At 34.1% G+C, this 19,600-nt stretch overlaps 1 protein-coding gene across 6 annotated transcripts in view; it reads left to right on the plus strand.

The window, feature by feature from the left end:
• Positions 1-560: 560 nt before the first annotated feature.
• Positions 561-19,600, plus strand: part of LOC137656889 (ATP-sensitive inward rectifier potassium channel 12-like) — a 459,802-nt gene continuing 440,762 nt past the window's right edge. For 3 of the 6 annotated variants that reach the window (XR_011047038.1, XR_011047036.1, XR_011047037.1), the window contains exon 1: positions 565-2,007. Coding sequence is in view for 1 of the 6 variants with exons in the window: in XM_068391269.1 (XP_068247370.1) it covers positions 1,451-2,007 (557 nt within the window). In the remaining 5 variants the exon portion in view is untranslated. Of the gene's footprint in view, positions 2,008-19,600 lie in introns of all 6 variants that reach the window. The other 3 variants (XR_011047034.1, XR_011047035.1, XM_068391269.1) reach the window with 2 other exon arrangements.

Consider the following 19,600-nt stretch of genomic DNA (forward strand, 5'->3'; position numbering starts at 1 on the left):
GACACTCCAAAATCAAACCATTGTTCTCTAATCTTGGGTAGTGCCATAGCCTCTGTACCTTGGTCTTCCACTGTTTTGGGTTAGAGTTCTCTTGCTTGAGGGTGCTCTTGGGCACACTGTTCTGTATTGTTTCTCTTCCTCTTGTTTTCTTAAAGTTTATATAGGAGATATTTATTTTAATGTTACTCTTAAAATATTTTAGTTTTCCTTGTTTCCTTTCTTTACTAGGCTATTTTCCCTGTTGGAGCCCCTGGTGGTATAGCATACTGCTTTTCCAACTAGGGTTGTAACTTAGCAAGTAATAATGATAATGGTAATAATTGATTATGTCGATGCCAAACTAATCGGGAAAACGTAAATGAAGTCAGTAGATGTTGATGAAAAATGCTAATTGTATTCGATATGTCTATGAGGGATGAAATGATGACAGTCCGTACTATGATAAAAATGATGACGAAGACGACGACAAAGGATGATGGCATTCAAAGTCCAAAGGAAAAAAAAATAACTGGACGGAGGTGTCGTCGGTTGTATGTGTGTGTGTTTGTGCGTGTGCGGGGGTATTGGCGGAGAAATCATCAGGCAGGCAGCAGTCTCGTGTATTCCTCGGTGCTATTCGGAGAGCTCTCTCGCATCTCTCTCTCTCTCACTCTTTCTCTCCCCCAGTCTCTCTCCCGCGCTCGAAAGCTCGAAGGGAGACGAGAGGAAAAGTCATTGTATTGTTGTTTTGACGAGTAGCTTTCAGGGGCGTCTGGCCAGGGCCGTCGCTTCCCACGTGTTGCACGCACACACAAGCAAAGGCCTATTTGGAAAAAGCAGGCCTACATAGCCTGTGATACAAAGAAAGGTAAAAAAGAAAATAACGTGTTTTCCCTTATAGAATTATAAATCTGTCATTGAAAAGAATAATAAAGGAGAAATATTGTATCATCACAATACAGTTCATCCAAACAGATTACCAATTGTGAAAACTGTGCTTGAAGTTGGTTGGCTTGGTCAGTGTATTAATAAAGCTTTCAGAATTACATGTGAAAGAAAATAAGAATAAAAAAAGAGCTTATTTTTGATCGATCATTTACCAATACTATGAGTGGTGTGATTGCAGTGGAATAAAATCGATCGGGTCTATAGTCTTCATGATACCTGGAGTGAGCGAGGTCCTCTGATCGCCACCGCGGGCCCCTGTTGAGGTGTTCCCGCCGGTACCCTTCGTCGGGCACTACGGCCGATATTTCCATTGTCGTCGGATCACCGGCGGGAGAGACGCCTCTGCAGGACAGTAGGCTGACACCTCCGCCTACTGCCGGAGTCTCCCGCCCGAGTTTGATCCATTCTCTGCCCCTGTTGAACTTAGCGCAGGTGGGTCACCCCCGCAGGCACCGTGTGTGAAGAGCGCCTTTGCGAAGGAAGGGCGTGTGGCCGCCCGTGTGGATGCAGCGGTGACAGCGGCATGAAGGTGAGCGGCAGCGAAGCTGCAGGAGGACCTGTGCTCCCTGTGTGGCAGACGCTGAAGGGCCTCAGCTCCAGGGATGCCTCCTGTACCAGTCCAGGTTCCAGCAGTCCAGGGACGCAGCAGCAGCAGCATTGCAGCCTGCAGGTTGGTTCCAGCACTGCAGCAGAGCGCCTAGCCCGGAGGGATTCCTGTCCCATGGACGCCTCGGCCACACCGTCCCCCTACCCTGCCACGACGGAGGCGAGCCCTTTCCCCCAGCTGGTCATTCCAGAAGGTGACAGGGCCCTAAGCCTTCTCAATGGCTCTGCGGCGCCTCCTTTGTCCGCGCCTCCTACGGAACCGGCTGGGGAAGTCGCAGCCCGGACTCCTTGGGGTCCGCCGTCGTCGTCAACGACCTCTACCTCGCTCTCCAACACCAACCTGGCCCTTCACAATAACAACAACAATAATAACAATAACAACACTGTGATCAGCAATAACAACGTGACGTACGCCACGTCGGCCAAGGAGGAGCCGGAGGACGATGAAGAAGATGACACGCCCCACGTCTTCAGGTGAGTAACGAAAAGCAACAAGGGTCATCATTCATGCCTTCACTTGAACAACGCCTCCTTCGCTTACCATTTAATCCGTCGCTGTTATCACTCTTTGTCATCATCCATCTCTTGAAACGAAAGGTAACTTCATCCATTAGTGTGTGAACTTTTTTCCGTGTAGCGATAAGTATGCTGTTCAACGTGCTGACAATGCAATCATTCGTGTAAATGCAGGAGTGTTCAATGTGGTTTTATCTGTTCCATGTGCATCATTATGGCTGTTCATACGTGTTTTTATGTTCGTTCGTTTCTTTTGCGAATTGAATCTGCGTTGGATTTGTTTGTTTGTCTATATACAGAAGATGAATAGATAAGAATTATTCACTGTTTTCAAACTGCGTCTTTGTTATGCTTTTGTCTGCGGAAGGTAACAATGCTTTGTGTAAACTTTTCAGTGATAGATATTTTTGGTTAAATTCTGTATATGTAATGAAAGTATTGAAATTTGTGGTGGTTTGAAAATAATAGTAATAAAGGAAAAACCATCATTGATTTTCTCCGGCATCAAATTTTGAAAACACTTAGAATATAAACTCTGTTTTCGAAAATATTTCTTCAATGTCCATTTTACGATTTTCTTGGCAATATAAACGTGAAAACAATTATGAAAAATATCGCTTTGAAAAACAAGAAAATAAAGAAAATGTTACATCTAGGTAGATGTCCATTGAATTTAAGAGAAACAGAAGTTTAAAAAAGAGAGATTGAAATACTTAATTACGATATTGATTTGATTTAATTTTTCTTATAAGTTTTTACGCCGAAAGAAAAAAAATCACTGGGTTATTGTGACAATCAAGTTAACCTCAAAAGAAAAAAGAAAAGAAAAAATGAATTCAATTTACTTCATGTGGGGGAATTTCTATTTCGTTTCAACCAGAGAACTAACAAGTGAAGTGTGAACAGGAGATTGTATACATTTATAGATAGATAGATAGATAGATATATAGAGATAGATAGATATATAGATATATATAGATATATATATATATATATATATATATATATATATATATATATATATAGTTATATATATATATAGTTATATATATATAGATAGATAGATAGATAGATAGATAGATATATAGATAGATAGATATATAGATATATATAATAGATAAATAGATAGCTATACATATGTAATTCATTAATATGAAAATGAATGAATGTGTGTATATATATACATACATACATATATAACATTATAAAAACAAGATATTTCGATTTAGATTATGGGAAAGATGTATTTAGGTTAGGAAAATAGAAAAAAAAATTTGAAAACATTATACAAAATCATATTTCGTATTTCTTGACAATCAAAAACATACATATATAAGAATACCTGATAAAAACAAATTGCCTTTATGGTTTAGCGTGATTATAAATGTGGTGTAAAATATACGACCAGTTTTGAATAATTTTTAATTATAATAACCAACAGATTTCAGAGGTGAAAGACAATTGTTTAGCTAGAAAGTTAGAACCATGGAAATTTTAATGCGAGTTCTTTTGGATAAGGATAATATGCGTGTTTTGAATCATTTAGATTTTGATAGATATATCTAATATAACGTGCAGTTTCTTAAGATGAGTTATTTCATAAAGAATAAAGATAATTATCTTTAGAATAATTATTACTTTATTTAAATAATTGATTTTCTAGTTTATCATATACAGTAAAGTATTAATACGTGGAACGTTTATAGTAATATTAGTGACTTATATTCATCTTGGGTACGGATCAAATGTGAGTGTAATTACATTATTGTTTTTGTACTCAATATTAATACTAACCAGTTGAAAAATCATTGGATTAAAAGATATAAAAGTAATTAAGATCCAAAAATATTGCTGGAATCATGTGACGAGAAGGTAGTTTATAGATTTTTTTTTCAGATTACAAAGGCGTCTTTTTCAATTTGGCATGAAGAAAAACTAGTTTTTTGTATTCACGTTGCTGTCCAGTCATAGTAAATACACATGTTTAGTACACACGTCTGAATTTATATATATATATATATATATATATATATATATATATATATATATATATATATACACCCATAAATTTATAAATAACTATATTAAATTTCATGACATGAGATTATATAAACAATTTCAAGACCATATTTAGGAGGAATGCCTCTCTGAAAATTCTATTTTCTTCACGCCTAGTTATATTGTATATACGCATTTGAATACAAAAACGAGCGCGCACACTATTATGTATACACACATATATATATTTATATTTATATATATATAATATATATATATATATATATATATATATATATATATATATATATATATATATACATATATATTGTAAACACCATTCCAATATTTATCCGTTTATATGTGCCACAGGTGCCTAAGAAGAGCGTACAATGAGCAATGCTTAGTTCAACAGAGGCGTGATTTTTTACTTGTATTTTCAACAGGGGCGCCCATCAGTTGGGGGTTAATGTAGGTCACATGTGCGGTCGATTACTACATTAAATTTTTTCATGTTCTGTAGATGTATTTAATTTTGTCCTTTTTTCTGTAAAAACAGGATATAGATTTTTCTCTTCTGTGGAGTATTTCGTTACGAGTGATGCATGTTTGCGGGAATTTTAACTAATAATACAACTACTGTATTATTCATTTATTCAGCTCAACGATTCTTTAAAAAAATATTTCTTTGCATTACTTTCCAATCAGGAGAGAGAGGTTATAATGGCTCTAGCAAAATTGTCTAGGAATTCTACTAATTTATATTTCCTTAAAATCTAACACTGACATTCTAAACTGTGTGAGCTCGAACACCTCATTGAAAGAGAATTTTTTTTTCCATTTGTGGGACTTCATGGCTTCCAATTGAAAGTTTTTTTAAAACTTTAATTAATGGCGAATGTGTATGTGTTCATGTCTGAGGCCTTTTTCCTGCAGTGGACTAGTTAGGGCTGATGATGATGATGAAATGCATATTATGAATATTTATGCATTTGTCTATAAGTCTACAGTGTATATATATATATATATATATATATATATATATATATATATATATATTTGTACATACATACTGTATAAATATATGTATGGATGGATGCTAGAATCAAACGATATGAATGTAGATGTAGGTATAAAGCGTAATTATATAGAATGGTACAGTGACGATTTGTGATACTTAAAAGTTTTCCAAGATTCTGCTGGAGAAAATAGTTTAAAGTTAATTAATGAGAACAGGAAAAAAAAGTTGTGTGGGAAAAGCACTTGGTTTGAAGGCATATTTAGGCCATGACCATGACCATGTTTGTATTTTTCTTAAGCCACCCATCTCGCCCTTATATAATCAATAGACCAAATTTCTGACCACACGCGTGCGCGCGCACACACACATATATTTATATATATATATATATATATATATATATATATATATATTTATATATATATATGTGTGTGTGTGTATTATCTTTCCGGTCACGCTCAGCCATCTCGGTCCCTGTGGCAGGGGAGTGGCTGTAGTCAAACCCTGGTTAGAGCGGGGTGTGTGTGTGTGCATATATAAATATTTAGCCTTCATTTTTAACGGGTCGTGTACGGTAGTGTATGTATATAAGTATATATATATGCGTATATATATATATATATATATATATATATATATATGTGTGTGTGTGTATATATATATATATATATATATATATATATATATATATATTTATCCTATTAGGAGCGAATAAAGATATTTGAATAATCTTTATTCCGTGTCCTATAAAGTAATTGAATTCCAGGTCTCAAAAGTGGGTAACTCATTGAATCGTAATAGTTTCCGCCTGATAAACTATAGCTGATATTTTGAGGCAAATACTAATTATAACTTCAGATATTCATCAGTTGTGTTAATTTCAGTGGTGATTATGCCGGGGGTTTTCTGGGAATACTCTGAATTCTGTTAAGCAAGTTTTACAATTTTAAGTAAGAAGTTATGATGGAGGTTTGAGAGAGAGAGAGAGAGTGAGTGAGTTTGAAAAAATTTAATTTGATAATTTTTTTTTTTACCATTAAAATTTAGGGTGGCTCTATAGAAAGAACAACACAATCTACTGTCACTTTTATACTCTAAACTGCTGAATAGCGGATTCTTTCTTTGGCCAATGATACTTTCACAACATTAGTCGCTTCATACAACTACGCAGAAAGCTTATTAGTGGCACATCGAACCACCTTACGCTCATTGCGTCATTCATTTGTTACTTTGATTATTTCACACCATGTATCTATCTCTTTCGAGGCGCTGTTCTCCTCCTACCTGCTAGTACATGTAAATTATACACTTTCCACTGACCCTTTATCGCATTAGTTTCACCCTCCCCCCCCCCCCTTTTTTTCATTTAATATCCGTACTTCACTTCCATAAAGGAGAGTTGGCTCAGCAATCCTTTCCTTCTTAACCTCTTGACTTCCTCGTACAACTCCCAAGTTTCTTTCCAGTCTTTAGCCCACATCCAGCTACCTTCCATGTTCCTCTTATTCTCTGACTTAACATTTCTCTCATTTTATCATAATCCATTATATTTACTCCCAAGATATATATGAATGTGTCTTCATTTTTTCCGGTATCTGTACCAATATTCAGAACTTCATCTTCTTATTTACCATTTACTGGCTCATATTTTCTCTCGATTCTCTCATATTGAAGCCTTTTTCATACTGTCTTCCCTTCGACAGTTACTCTACACGGGCCACAATCTGCAAACGTCACTCATTTCAGATCTCACTCAAAACCCATTTTATGTATGTATGTATATGATATATATATATATATATATATATATATATATATATATATATATATATATATATATATATATATACACACACACAGTATATATGTATATATATATATATATATATATATTGTGAGTGCTTTGTAGAGAGAGAGAGAGAGAGAGAGAGAGAGAGAGAGAGAGAGAGAGAGAGCGCTGTACAGATACCTATCCATCCTAAGCTATCTAATGTAAAGTGTCTCGCCAAATCTCTCTTTGTTATCTGCTCCATTCAGGCCGTGACTGAGGGCATTAAATTTCCATCCCTCGACGCATCAGTAATTCGTTTTAGATTTTTCCCCGCCTGGGGCGGGCATCCTTCTTCGCCCACCTGCGAATTTCCCCCGAAATCAGGGGCAAATGACATGAGGAAAGGAGGTGACGTTTCTGTCATCTCTCTGCCATCACTGAGCTTGGTGCTCTCTCTCTCTCTCTCTCTCTCTCTCTCTCTCTCTCTCTCTCTCTCTCTCTCTCTCTCTCTCTCTCTCTCTCTCTCTCTCTCTCTCTCTCTCTCTAGGAAATAACCGCACTGTTAAATAAATGGACGGACGTTTAAATAAACGCATGGTCAGGTAAATTCCTACGCTGGTAAACTCAATGATACAGATGATCTCGCTGACATTAGTAAAAAAAAGAAAAAATATTGCGTGCGCGCTCTCTTCTCTCTCTCTCTCTCTCTCTCTCTCTCTCTCTCTCTCTCTCTCTCTCTCTCTTACTCATGTAATATGGCCATATGTTGACCTGAATAAAGAATGTTGTACAATTATGAAAACATCTGAAAACTGCGCAGTGTAGCAACATCTCTCTGGCGGTAAATAGGAGCTTTTTAAATGTCACAGTGATGGTAATTAGCTAACAATAATTAATTTATATAATATTTGCTACAATAAAATAAATAAAAACAAAACTAGAGTACAGTATACTTCTGAATTGAACACTCGTTTGTACCTTATCGCCATCAAACGAGTTGCCATATGTCATCTTAGCTTAGCTTGTCGTGATGCGTACCAAAATTCAGGAAGCCAACTGTACATGGGGACATATGGGAGTTGGGGGAGGAGGTAGTTTAATTTTATGGGTTGCAGTCGATGACGATTAGCTGATGAATATAGATGTGCATTTATATTCGCCACTATCACTCACTTTGATCGGGTTGGGGAAGGCTAATTAGCTAATGATGAATTAGTGCATCTGTATTTTTTTAACTGTTTATTAATATACTATAGGAATGTGTTATGACACACGCATATATATATATATATATATATATATATATATATATATATATATATATATATATATATATATATATATATATATATATATATATATAAAGTTAATGACTAAATCGCCTATTGAATTGAACCAGCAATAGTGCAATGTTTGTATTAGAGGCGTCGTTTGCTTATGATTTTTGTGATATGTTGTTTGTGTAAATGTTTCATTAATTGCCTATCACTAACAGGAAGCCGGTTAACGAGAGAGAGAGAGAGAGAGAGAGAGAGAGAGAGAGAGAGAGAGAGAGAGAGAGAGAATTATACTTCCAATAATATTATATTCAAGTTTACTGTCAGTTTATGTAATTAACATTTCAACAGTTTAATTTTTGGCGACATTTTAAAGAATTTTTCTTTTTGAAAGAATAAATTCTGTCACTGAAGATGTATTATTGTACAGTACGTTACTAATTGTGTAAAAATATTCATATAAATGTAATTTTTAATTTGTTCAATTTACTGGCCTTCTAGGTCCCACAATTTCACATATGATATAGTCTCGAAATATGTTAGTTAAAGACACAATGCTGTTCAGTCACGTAATGTGTTAATGGCGATGTCTGCATCTTGTCGCCAAAGTTCGCACCAAGTAGCCAATATTAGTGGCAAAATTAAGTTTGGTATGATCGGTGCTCCTGTTGCGCCATCTACACGAACACGCACGGCTTTAATTTTGCTAAATTATTTACCATTAGATGCATCATGTAAGACTTGGTGATGAGATGCCAGAGTCCTACATTTGGCGCCAGCAAAGAACAATTGTCCCGACGAATACTTATTTCATTTGGTAGATTGTTGAACATAAACAATTAAAATTGCCAGGAAAATTAATTTTAACATTTCTTAGATTGTTAAACAATTTTTTTCCAAGTCGCAAAGAGGCTATCACTTCATGATTCACCGTTTATACTATATTTGATGTTTTAGAATGGAAGATTATATATTTTTTTCTTCAATGAAATAAGAATATTTTGTCATTATAATATTCCACCAAAAATCTATGAAATACTCATACTGTTTGGTGTATCTGTTTGATCAATCCTCTATACCATGCGCCCCAAGTAAGAGGAATTTTCGCCAATCCTCCGTATTTCCTGATTTATCTTCAAAACTGGTGATGGGACTCAGTTTTACATCATCTCACTACCCTAATCCCTGCGTCACTACATTATAATGTTAGATTTCTCACCTTGTTTCTATAGGACTACAAAAGCATTTTTTTTACTTTCAAATGTAAACTTTTATCGGAAAATCTACCTATAGATATTGTTCAAATTTTTTTTTCGCATTTTTTATGGCTTAAAGTTTTTCTTGCATGAAGGTTTGTAGATGGTGCTTAATGTTCTTTACATACTCTTTAATTACCTCCCTGGCCCAAATAACCATACTGTACATCACAAATTCTAGATATATTTATTTTATCAATGTTTGGTAAGCATCTACGATGATTGTCAGTAATTTTTTTTCACCTAGTATCTTTGACCTTCATTCTTCACATTTGGTGTCTTTACATCAAGTTTCCCAATCCCCCATTGCTGAAAATGACAAGAGAAATGATACTGTAGCAAGGAGAAACTTATTATTACCCATATCACTTAATTTAGTAGGATAGTTTCCCGTAGAGAAGTCTAAGAACGCCTGGGGTCTGGTGGTCTAGTTTTTGAGGCCCTAAGTAGGTCAAGGCTGTTGGTGGAGTTGAATTAGAGCGTTGCTTCTCTTTTTACTCAAATGCCTAAGCTAATTACTGTATGTAAAGGCAGAGCATGTAAAAGGAAGGCTTCACCTTAAAAGTCGCGCACGTGTTTGAGATTACACGGGAGTTTTATCCAAGACAGCATTTAACGTATGAATTTAGTAGAGGTCGCTGCTTTTCTTTATTCTGTCATATTCCCTTGTTGAAGGTAGTGGCTGAATTTTGGGAATACATAGGCGTGTTTATATATATATATATATAATATATATATGTATATATATATATATATATATTGTGTATGTATGTATGTATGTATAATGTCAATTCATGTATGGAGTTTGACCAGTTTTCATTACCAAATTTGCCAGTGCAGATTGGTGATGGTGGAAAATTTTCGTCTGATCGCTCACAGCAAACCAACCTAGTAAGTTTGGCCTTGATTAGTACAGCTTTGATGATCATAGCGACATGCAAACCTTCTCACCACGCCAAGTGTGTGTGTGTGTATTATATATATATATATATATATATATATATATATATATATATATATATATATATATATATATATATATGGATGAAAATCAACACAATATTGTGCTCAAAGAGAGAGAGATTTCTACCTCATACTGAGATCGAACCCTAGCCCTTCTAATGAAAGGCCTGGTCGCTTCCAACCATGCCACCAGAGGCTCAAAAGAAGTTGGAACGTAACTGCTAACTGCAATTCAGGATTTACCTGGCGAGACATCAGTCTCTTACCAGCGAGTTTTCCCCGACTTCCCGGCCCAGTATGTATGTATGTATAATGTCAATTCATATTTGGACTTTGACCAGTTTTCATCACCAAGTTGGCCAGTGCAAGTTGGTAATGGTGGGAGATTTTCGTCTAATTGCTCACAGCAAACCAACCTAGTAAGTGTTGCCTTGATTAGTAGAGATTTGATGATCATAGTGACATGTAAACTCTTTCACCACGTCAAAGATAACACACACACACACACACACATATATATATATATATATATATATATATATATATATATATATATATATATATATATATATATATATATATATATAAATATATATATATATATATATATATATATATATATTTATATATATATATATATGTGTGTGTGTGTGTATATATGTTGTGTGTGTGTATTGTTTATGTATGTGACTCGCGACTTTAAGCCATTTCCCCTCACCAAAGGGTGACTTCAGAGAGAAAGAAACGCAGCGGTCTCTTTTAAATTCCAAAGTCAAATGGAGTTTTGGATAAAAGTCCATCTCAGTAAAACTTCCTCCAAACTTACCAATAATTCTTAGAATCTTTGTGCAATACGAAATAAAATTTAGATTTGCATCTGAAATCACAATTTGATATTTATGTAAATGGTTTAATCTTTAAAGTTTAGCTATTCTATAGTAATTTGTTGCAATCTGTTAAATGAAGATATACTTACGAACTTTTTGCTAAATAAGCGTGTTTGAATTATTTCTTTGTTCGATTCTTCTCGACCTTATAATCTTTCATTCTTTTAAAAAGTGAGCCTATTGCGTCTAGTTTTCGGTCAAAGGCTAAATGGAAAACCTGGGTGTAGATTTTTTATGCTTAATGATATACATCCCCACGTTTGATCTATTCAGTAATTAGGGTCTGAACTGTTGATAGATATGGATTCATTCGTTAATTTCATAGAGTAAAAGTGTAGATGTTTATTTATTTTTTTTTAGATCACCGTTTCTCACTATCAATGAATTTTATGGCTTCATAGATATAATTGATTGTATACTTAATTATATCCAAGAAAAGGACAATTATTCACGTATTCTTCTTAGTGATATTCCATAAGGAATGTTCTTTTATTAAATACTGCCAACAAAAGAAAAACTCTCAATTCTTTTTCCGAGAATTGTAGTATTTTTTAATTAATTTCCTACTGAAAAGTAATAAAAAAACAATCCAGGACTCTTGACTTATAATTAAAGAGGCAGACGCCCCGAAAAGCTGGAAGATTATAAGAGTCGGGAATAGCTAAACAATGTCAATCTTTGGACTCAGTATTTTGTACCTTCCTCCGTGTTCCAATAATTATATAGTACAATTTATTTAAGGAAAGTACACCCATATATTAAAAAGTGACTATCATAAAGCAAGTCCGTACTTTGGGACGGTACGTACTTTCACTCGAGTGGGCCAGTGATAAGAGACGGCTAGTGTAAACGTGGATTTCATTACCCTTAGAGTATTACATAAATTGTAGTTACTTGGGTTTATCTTTGATCCAATCCTTTTATGATGAGTTTTTTTTTTTGTCTGGTCGATATTAGTTTGCTCATTCCGTCGGCCTCTGTGCGGGAAATGGCTCTTATCAATATAAATCATGACTTGCTATCTCGAAATGAAGTTCAGTAACAAAACGACTACGCGCCATTTTCAGTAACGAATTCCTATTATTGGAACCCCAGATTCCTACAATATATTGGATCTTGAGAGAGCAACTTGCTAGTATTCGTTAAAACGCTTTCCTGAATATTTCCACATGACGAGGCCCGAAAAGATCCCCCTCGAATAATGGATTCAAATTCTGTAAATTGATGAATGTAAAAAAAAAGATTTGTGTGGCTCATTATCCTGTCGTAAAATCGTGTGGTAATCCGAAAATAGAGGGATGTGGATTAGACTCATTACATAATTTCATTACTGTGTTTATTCTGCCGTGGATGCTGCTATATCACATTAGAGCCAACGAGTGATTGCATTACGAGATGTTTTTTGTTCTGGCGGAATGTGTTTTCTTTCCCTCATGATTTTCATAGTGTTCATATGAATGTAAACACGTTCGTGTAATAGTTAGGCACAAAATGTAGTTGTGGTAGCCTATTGGAAACGTCCTTGCCATTCGATAGCCGGATTGGGGTTGGAGTCCCGCTCTAGCTCGATATTTTCTTGTCTGCAACCTCACCATCCTTATGAACTAAGGATGGGGTTTTATAAGCTTATAAGTCTCTATGCTGAGTCATCAGCAGCCATTGCCTGGGTTCTCCCTGGTTCTAGCTTGGGCGAAGAGGGAGCTTGGTCGTTCATCATATGTATATATGGTTAGTCTCTACTGTATTGTCACTGTTCTTTGCCTCTGCTGTTCGTGAGCGGATTTTTAAATCTTTGAAATCTGTGGTTTACCAATTTCGGTCTCGCTTTTGAATCTCATTCCTGCATGCAAGATAAAAAAGTGTGTATGTATATATATATATATATATATATATATATATATATATATATATATATATATATTTGTATATATATGTATACATATATATATATTTGTATATATTTGTATACATATATATATATATTTGTATATATATATATATATATATATATATATATATTTGTATATATATGTATACATATATATATATTTGTATATATATGTATACATATATATATATATTTGTATATATATGTATACATATATATATATTTGTATATATATGTATACATATATATATATTTGTATATATATGTATACATATATATATATTTGTATATATATGTATACATATATATATATTTGTATATATATGTATACATATATATATATATATATATATATATATGTACATGAATATATATGTTTGTATATATATGTATATATATATATATATATATATATATATATATATATATGAACATGAATATATATATTTATATATATAATGTACATATATATGTGTATGTGTATATATATATATATATATATATATATATATATATATATATAAGATGTGATCTCTTTAATGAAATGGGGAACGAGAGTTTCTCGCCAAATATTGGCTCCATTTCAGATTATCGATCGTGGAATTGTGACTAAATTTTACCTTTCGTTAATATCGTTTTGTATAAACAAGGTCTTCTGAAGGTACATTTCTCCGCACTTAAAGGTATTGCGCCTGACATTTGATTGATGCCGTAACTTTACTGTGCCTTGTGTTTTATTTCGAGAAACCAAATCTATTAAAGAAATTAGTCGCTTAATTAATCTGGTAAGCGTAATTACTTTTAATAATACATACGTATTTCTATACTGGTTCTATTGATTAATTTGAGACAATAACTGTTTGTTAAAAATATGAATATATGAATGACTAATTCTCTCGTTAACAACCGAGATCGTTAAAGCTCATAATATTCCAATAAACATCGCTTGATAAAAGACTTGAGACTGCAAACAGGATCTCTCAATCAAGACTAGTGGCGTCGTCAAGAAGTGCCATTTGATAAAAACTCAGAGATACACAAACAAGCGATCCCTAACCAATAACACTAATGACATCAAAAACTACTCTGAAGATATCCTCAGACAACTGGCTCTCTTTCAACTGGTCCATTTTTATCTGTTTTTTTTTTCTTCTCCAAGAGCCATTTCTTTTCCTGTTGGATTTGCAACAACTCTTCTCTTGCATTGAGCGATATCCACATGAATCTCTTCCTGACGTATCGGGTAACCCGCAAGGGAGAAGATAAATTTCCTCTTGGGCGAGGGCCTTCTGGATTCGGTTAATTCGTCAACGACAAACCGCCGGGTTTTTCCATCGGTTAGATACAGACATTTTCAGTCTGGAAGGGAGTAGGGTGATAATTCTTTTACCCTGTCTTCTTTATTTGTGTGTAGAACCGGCGTCGTAACGACCAGGGTCAACAACATTCACTTATTGAATTAAAGCGTTTGTATAGGATAAAGGTCCATCATGAGCGGCAGAGGCAAGGGCAGGTTATTACTGTCTATAAATGTCATGGGTGAAAAGTGAGCTTGACTTTGATAATGTACATGCTAGGTCTCCAAGTTAGGACCAGGGAGGACCAAGCATTAGCTGGGATGGCTCGTCAATGAAACCCATGGGCTCCCTCAAACCCAGTATGTAATTCCCATGGTAGTGCTAATTTGTGAAATCTTTTAGTTAACATGGCGAGAACTCGATGTTGCTGGGAGTTCTCATGTAATTTGATAGATTCCTCTCTAGTGCCGCAATACAGCAAGTTATTTTATGTCGAACAATAACCATATAATCACCGTTGTCTGGCCTTGACCTTGGAAAAGGGAAGGAATGTCGTTTTCTCTGTGTATTTTCCTGATGCTGATACTCTTAGGATATCTGGTGCGGTGACGAAAAATTACAGTAATAATTGAAGTTTCCTTTTTAATTTTTTGCTTCCATGCAATTTTACGCCAGCCTCGGTTTCTTGAAGACTGACCCCGTTATAACCACGTCATCCAGATCTATTGCAAATGGTATGTTGTCATCGAGTTTGAATTGGCCTTGACTTCTCTTTATTTACCGAACTTTTTTATCCTTGTTTCGTATTCACTGTCAGACTTGTTTCTTCTAAAATGGCAGATTAGTTTCTGATTCTTTCAAGATTTTTTTTTCGGTTCTTCTAACAGACTTTTCAGGCTTTCTACTCGTAAACTTGTGTCCTTATCAGTTCATCTACTGACAGAAGCTTATCATATATATATATATATATATATATATATATATATATATATATATGTATATATATATATATATATATATATATATATATATATATATATATATATATATATATATATATATATTCCCTTTACTGACAGACATGTTTCTATTCATCTACTGACACACTTAGGATTTAATTTTCCCTGGTGACCTTGTTCTGTCGAGTTTAATTGGTGTCGACTTCTCTTTATTTACCGAACATTATTTTTATCCTTGTACTGACAAACTTTGTTTTTACTGTCAGACTTGTTGCTTCCAAGGTGGCAGAATAGTTTGTGATTCTATTAAGTTTTTATAGGTTCTTCTGGCAGACTTTCTATTTGTAAACTTGTCATTGTCAGTCCGTCTACTTAGAGCATCTTGTTAGACCTTTTGATAGACTTGTTTTTGTCCCTGTACCGACAGACTTTTTTCTGTCTCCATCTACTGATGGAATTCATTTTCCCTGGTGACCTTGGTCTGTCGCTTCTTCCAAGGGGAAGTTCTACTCCTTTTCTTTTTGCTGCCATTTTCTCCTTTTCCGCTTTGCCCAATAAATGCTCAAGATTGCACATCTTTTCAACCTCTGGAAAAATGAGATTAAAATAATTACCGAAAATCGCAATGCATTATAATGAGCGAGATTATTTCCATGGTGATAGATTGCGATTCATATACTTCCTTCAACTTGGTTAGGCTAAAATAATGAAAATTTCTCGAGTTATACGTAGCTCCAATACTCAAGGAATATAAAAAGGCTCAAACTGATATATTACAGAGAATGTAATTGGATGATTCATTACCATAAACTGGTGTTACATAGCCGTGGTCATTGATGCTGGGATTAAACACACTCTAAAATCATTTCTACAAATAGGCAAGGCAGTTATGAAAATCTATCAACCGAAAAATACTCTTACACATGAATTCTCCATTGAGGTTTTTAGTGATATTGCCACAACATGGAGGGGCCCCAAGTTCGACTCCTGGACGAGGGAGGAAGGATAGGCTTAATCTGGTAAAATAATTTTCCTCCTGTGTTGACCTAAGCAACAAATATATACTTGGTTCGCCTGAGCTGGGATGGATTTCAAGTGTGGCGAAGTAGTGCTTGAGGGTAGCAACTTCAATCCAGGAAACGTGGTTGAGGTAAAGGCTAATGATATCTGGAACCACAACTTTTAAAGGAAAAGACATACAGATATATATATATATATATATATATATATATATATATATATATATAAATATATATGTATGTATGTATATATATAATATAGACATATAATATATATATATATATATAATATATATATATATATATATATAATATATATATATATATATATATATATATATATATATATATATATATATATATATATATATATACTGTATATATATATATATATATATATATATATATATATACTGTATATATATATATATATATATATATATATATATATATACCGTATATATATATATATATATATATATATATATATATATATATGGTATATACATACACACAGACAACGTATATATGAATAGACAAAATTTCCAATCCCGTTCTTTTACATATAGTTACATGAATTAAGAATTAGATAAATTAGATATATAGTCTAATATACTAAAAGGGAGAGAGAGAGAGAGAGAGAGAGAGAGAGAGAGAGAGAGAGAGAGAGAGAGAGAGAGAGAGAGAGAGCAGGTGGGACGTTGGAAGAAAGAGAAAAGGGACGTTAGCTCGTATGAGTAATGTTTCGTGAAGATCATTTTTCTGGTTGGTCTGCGTGACTCGAGAAGCACTACTTACTGTTGATGGTAATTGCACATTGGTGGGTTACCTTTTGAGAGTGCCCCACGCGATGAGATACTTCAGAGTTAATCTCTTTGTGTATACCCTCCTTTTTTTTAATGGGTCACCAGACCTTTTCAAGTTACGATCCTGTATTGGAGAAAGGGAGCATTTTATATATATATATATATATATATAGAGAGAGAGAGAGAGAGAGAGAGAGAGAGAGAGAGAGAGAGAGAGAGAGAGAGAGAGAGAGAGAGAGAGAGAGAGGGGGGGGTGCATGTAGTTCTTTATAAGTATGAGATTTCGAAGATATATTCATCGTGGATTGGTGCTTTGTCGAATTTCTGTCTTAATTTACAAAGACGAAATTTTGATATTTCTTTTGTTAAAAGGTAGAGAAAGGTTGACCTTCTTCTTCTTTTTCTTCTTCTTCTTCTTCTTCTTCTTCTTCTTCTTCATTGTGGGTTCACGGTAGTGCCGAAATGCAGATCTTGATTCCAGGTGACACATGCAATCGTCGTGCGACTGAAACTTTGAAAGCAAAAGAATCCCGCGCTAAATGAAGTATTGATTAGCGAGTCTTGTAGGTTCAATGATCTTTAAGCGTTTACCGCGTAGGTGGTTCGAACTTGGGTAAAACTCAAAACATTTAATTTCAAGCTTTTTATGCGTTCTAGTTTCAGGTCTTAGTCTTATTTTTTTTTCTGTGCAATTTCACTGTTTGTAATAACCTTTCAGAGTTTCATTTTGGCCTATGAGTGAACACTCGAACGCATTTTCGATGGCGCTCATTCACTAATTGTTATTTGCTTTTGAGTACTGCTTTAATTTCTTGTTTTATTTCCGCGGTGAGCTTGCGCGCTCACACACACACAGCCTATATATATACATATGTATATATGTATGTATGTTTAAATATATACATAAATATTCATACATATTTACATACTGTACATACATATATCTACATACACATACATACATACACACTGTAGTGCACTGAATAGTTCTATCTCTGTCCTTTCATTTTCCCCTTTGGACTATCTGGTACTAGAAGGGTAAAACCTTTAGGTTTCTTGAAGTTCTGGGAGGATGAGGTTGCTTGACACACTCCCGTTTTTCCCCTTTCCGTAAGCAATCCACGCCTCTCACTTTCCCTGATATTTATTACATATGATGGATTTTGAAGATGAGACGGTGTTGTCGGGATCCTATTAAAATTAACTTCTTTTTTTTTCATAAAGAGGCAAGCCATTTGTTAAGGAATGGCATTTGGCCTTGTTTGAAATTATTTTTGCCCTTTGAATAGGTTCTTCTATTTAATTTATATATCTCGTCTATTAAGATAAGTGTCATGGGCATATTGGATGATGAAACAACCTGGTAGTGATATTGGCAGATCATTGACATTTATTGAAAATAGGATTGTGCCAAGAATAGAGCCCTGAGGTACGCCGAATTCGTTTTTTTTTTTTTTTTTTTTTTTTTTTTTTTTTTTTTTTTTTTTTTTTGAGAGAGAGAGAGAGAGAGAGAGAGAGAGAGAGAGAGAGAGAGAGAGAGAGAGAGAGAGAGAGAGAGAGAGAGTAACAATTTGACTATCTAAAAGAATTGTATCTGTTACGTAAATAACTACTAAATCAGCATGAATCAGTACTCATAGATGTATATTTATGAAATGATATAGTATGATCACGCTATCGAAGGCTCTCGAAAGGTGGAGTGAAAGGAGTAATGATACTTTTCTGTTATCCATGTTTTATTTTGTAAATTTTATCTGATATTGTTAATTGTTGCTGTGGATAAGTTTTGTCTGAAGCCATGTTGACTTTCTAAGATTAGATTATTGTTTCCAAAAGTCAGTTAAGTGAAGAGCAATTACCTTTTCCTCCACTTTATATAATATGGGTAACGAAGATCTAAGCCAATAGCTAGAGGCTTCCTCCGTATCACCACTTGTGAAGACACGAATTAGGTGTGGAATTTTCTATAACTCCCGATAATGTTTAGTGGTTATTGAAATTTTATTACTACACGGTTAAATGCTATAATGTTTAACCCATCTCTTATAAAATGTAAGCTAATGCCACTAGATCGAAATGCATTTATAACTAAAATAAGTAATACAATCTACTGCGATTGAGCTAAAAGTATCTTAACTTAATAACTGGAATTTTACGTCCTGTTTCAGTAGAAACATTACTTTTCAATTTATGAGTTTTTGTTTTCACAGGTTTTCCCGACATCTGCAAAATAAAATTCTCACCGTTTTATTGTATGTCGGTCACTTCAAACAATGACATCGAACTCGTTTCTGTTGCTCATTAAAATCATATATTTTTTTCTTTTCCAAGTAGCAGAAACGTTGCCTTTAGCATTTTAAAATTTCTTTTAATACTGTTGTTGACTGCCAGCTAACTGCGAATTTACT

This window comes from Palaemon carinicauda, chromosome 17 (genome assembly GCF_036898095.1).
Source record: "Palaemon carinicauda isolate YSFRI2023 chromosome 17, ASM3689809v2, whole genome shotgun sequence".
Taxonomy (NCBI): domain Eukaryota; kingdom Metazoa; phylum Arthropoda; class Malacostraca; order Decapoda; family Palaemonidae; genus Palaemon; species Palaemon carinicauda.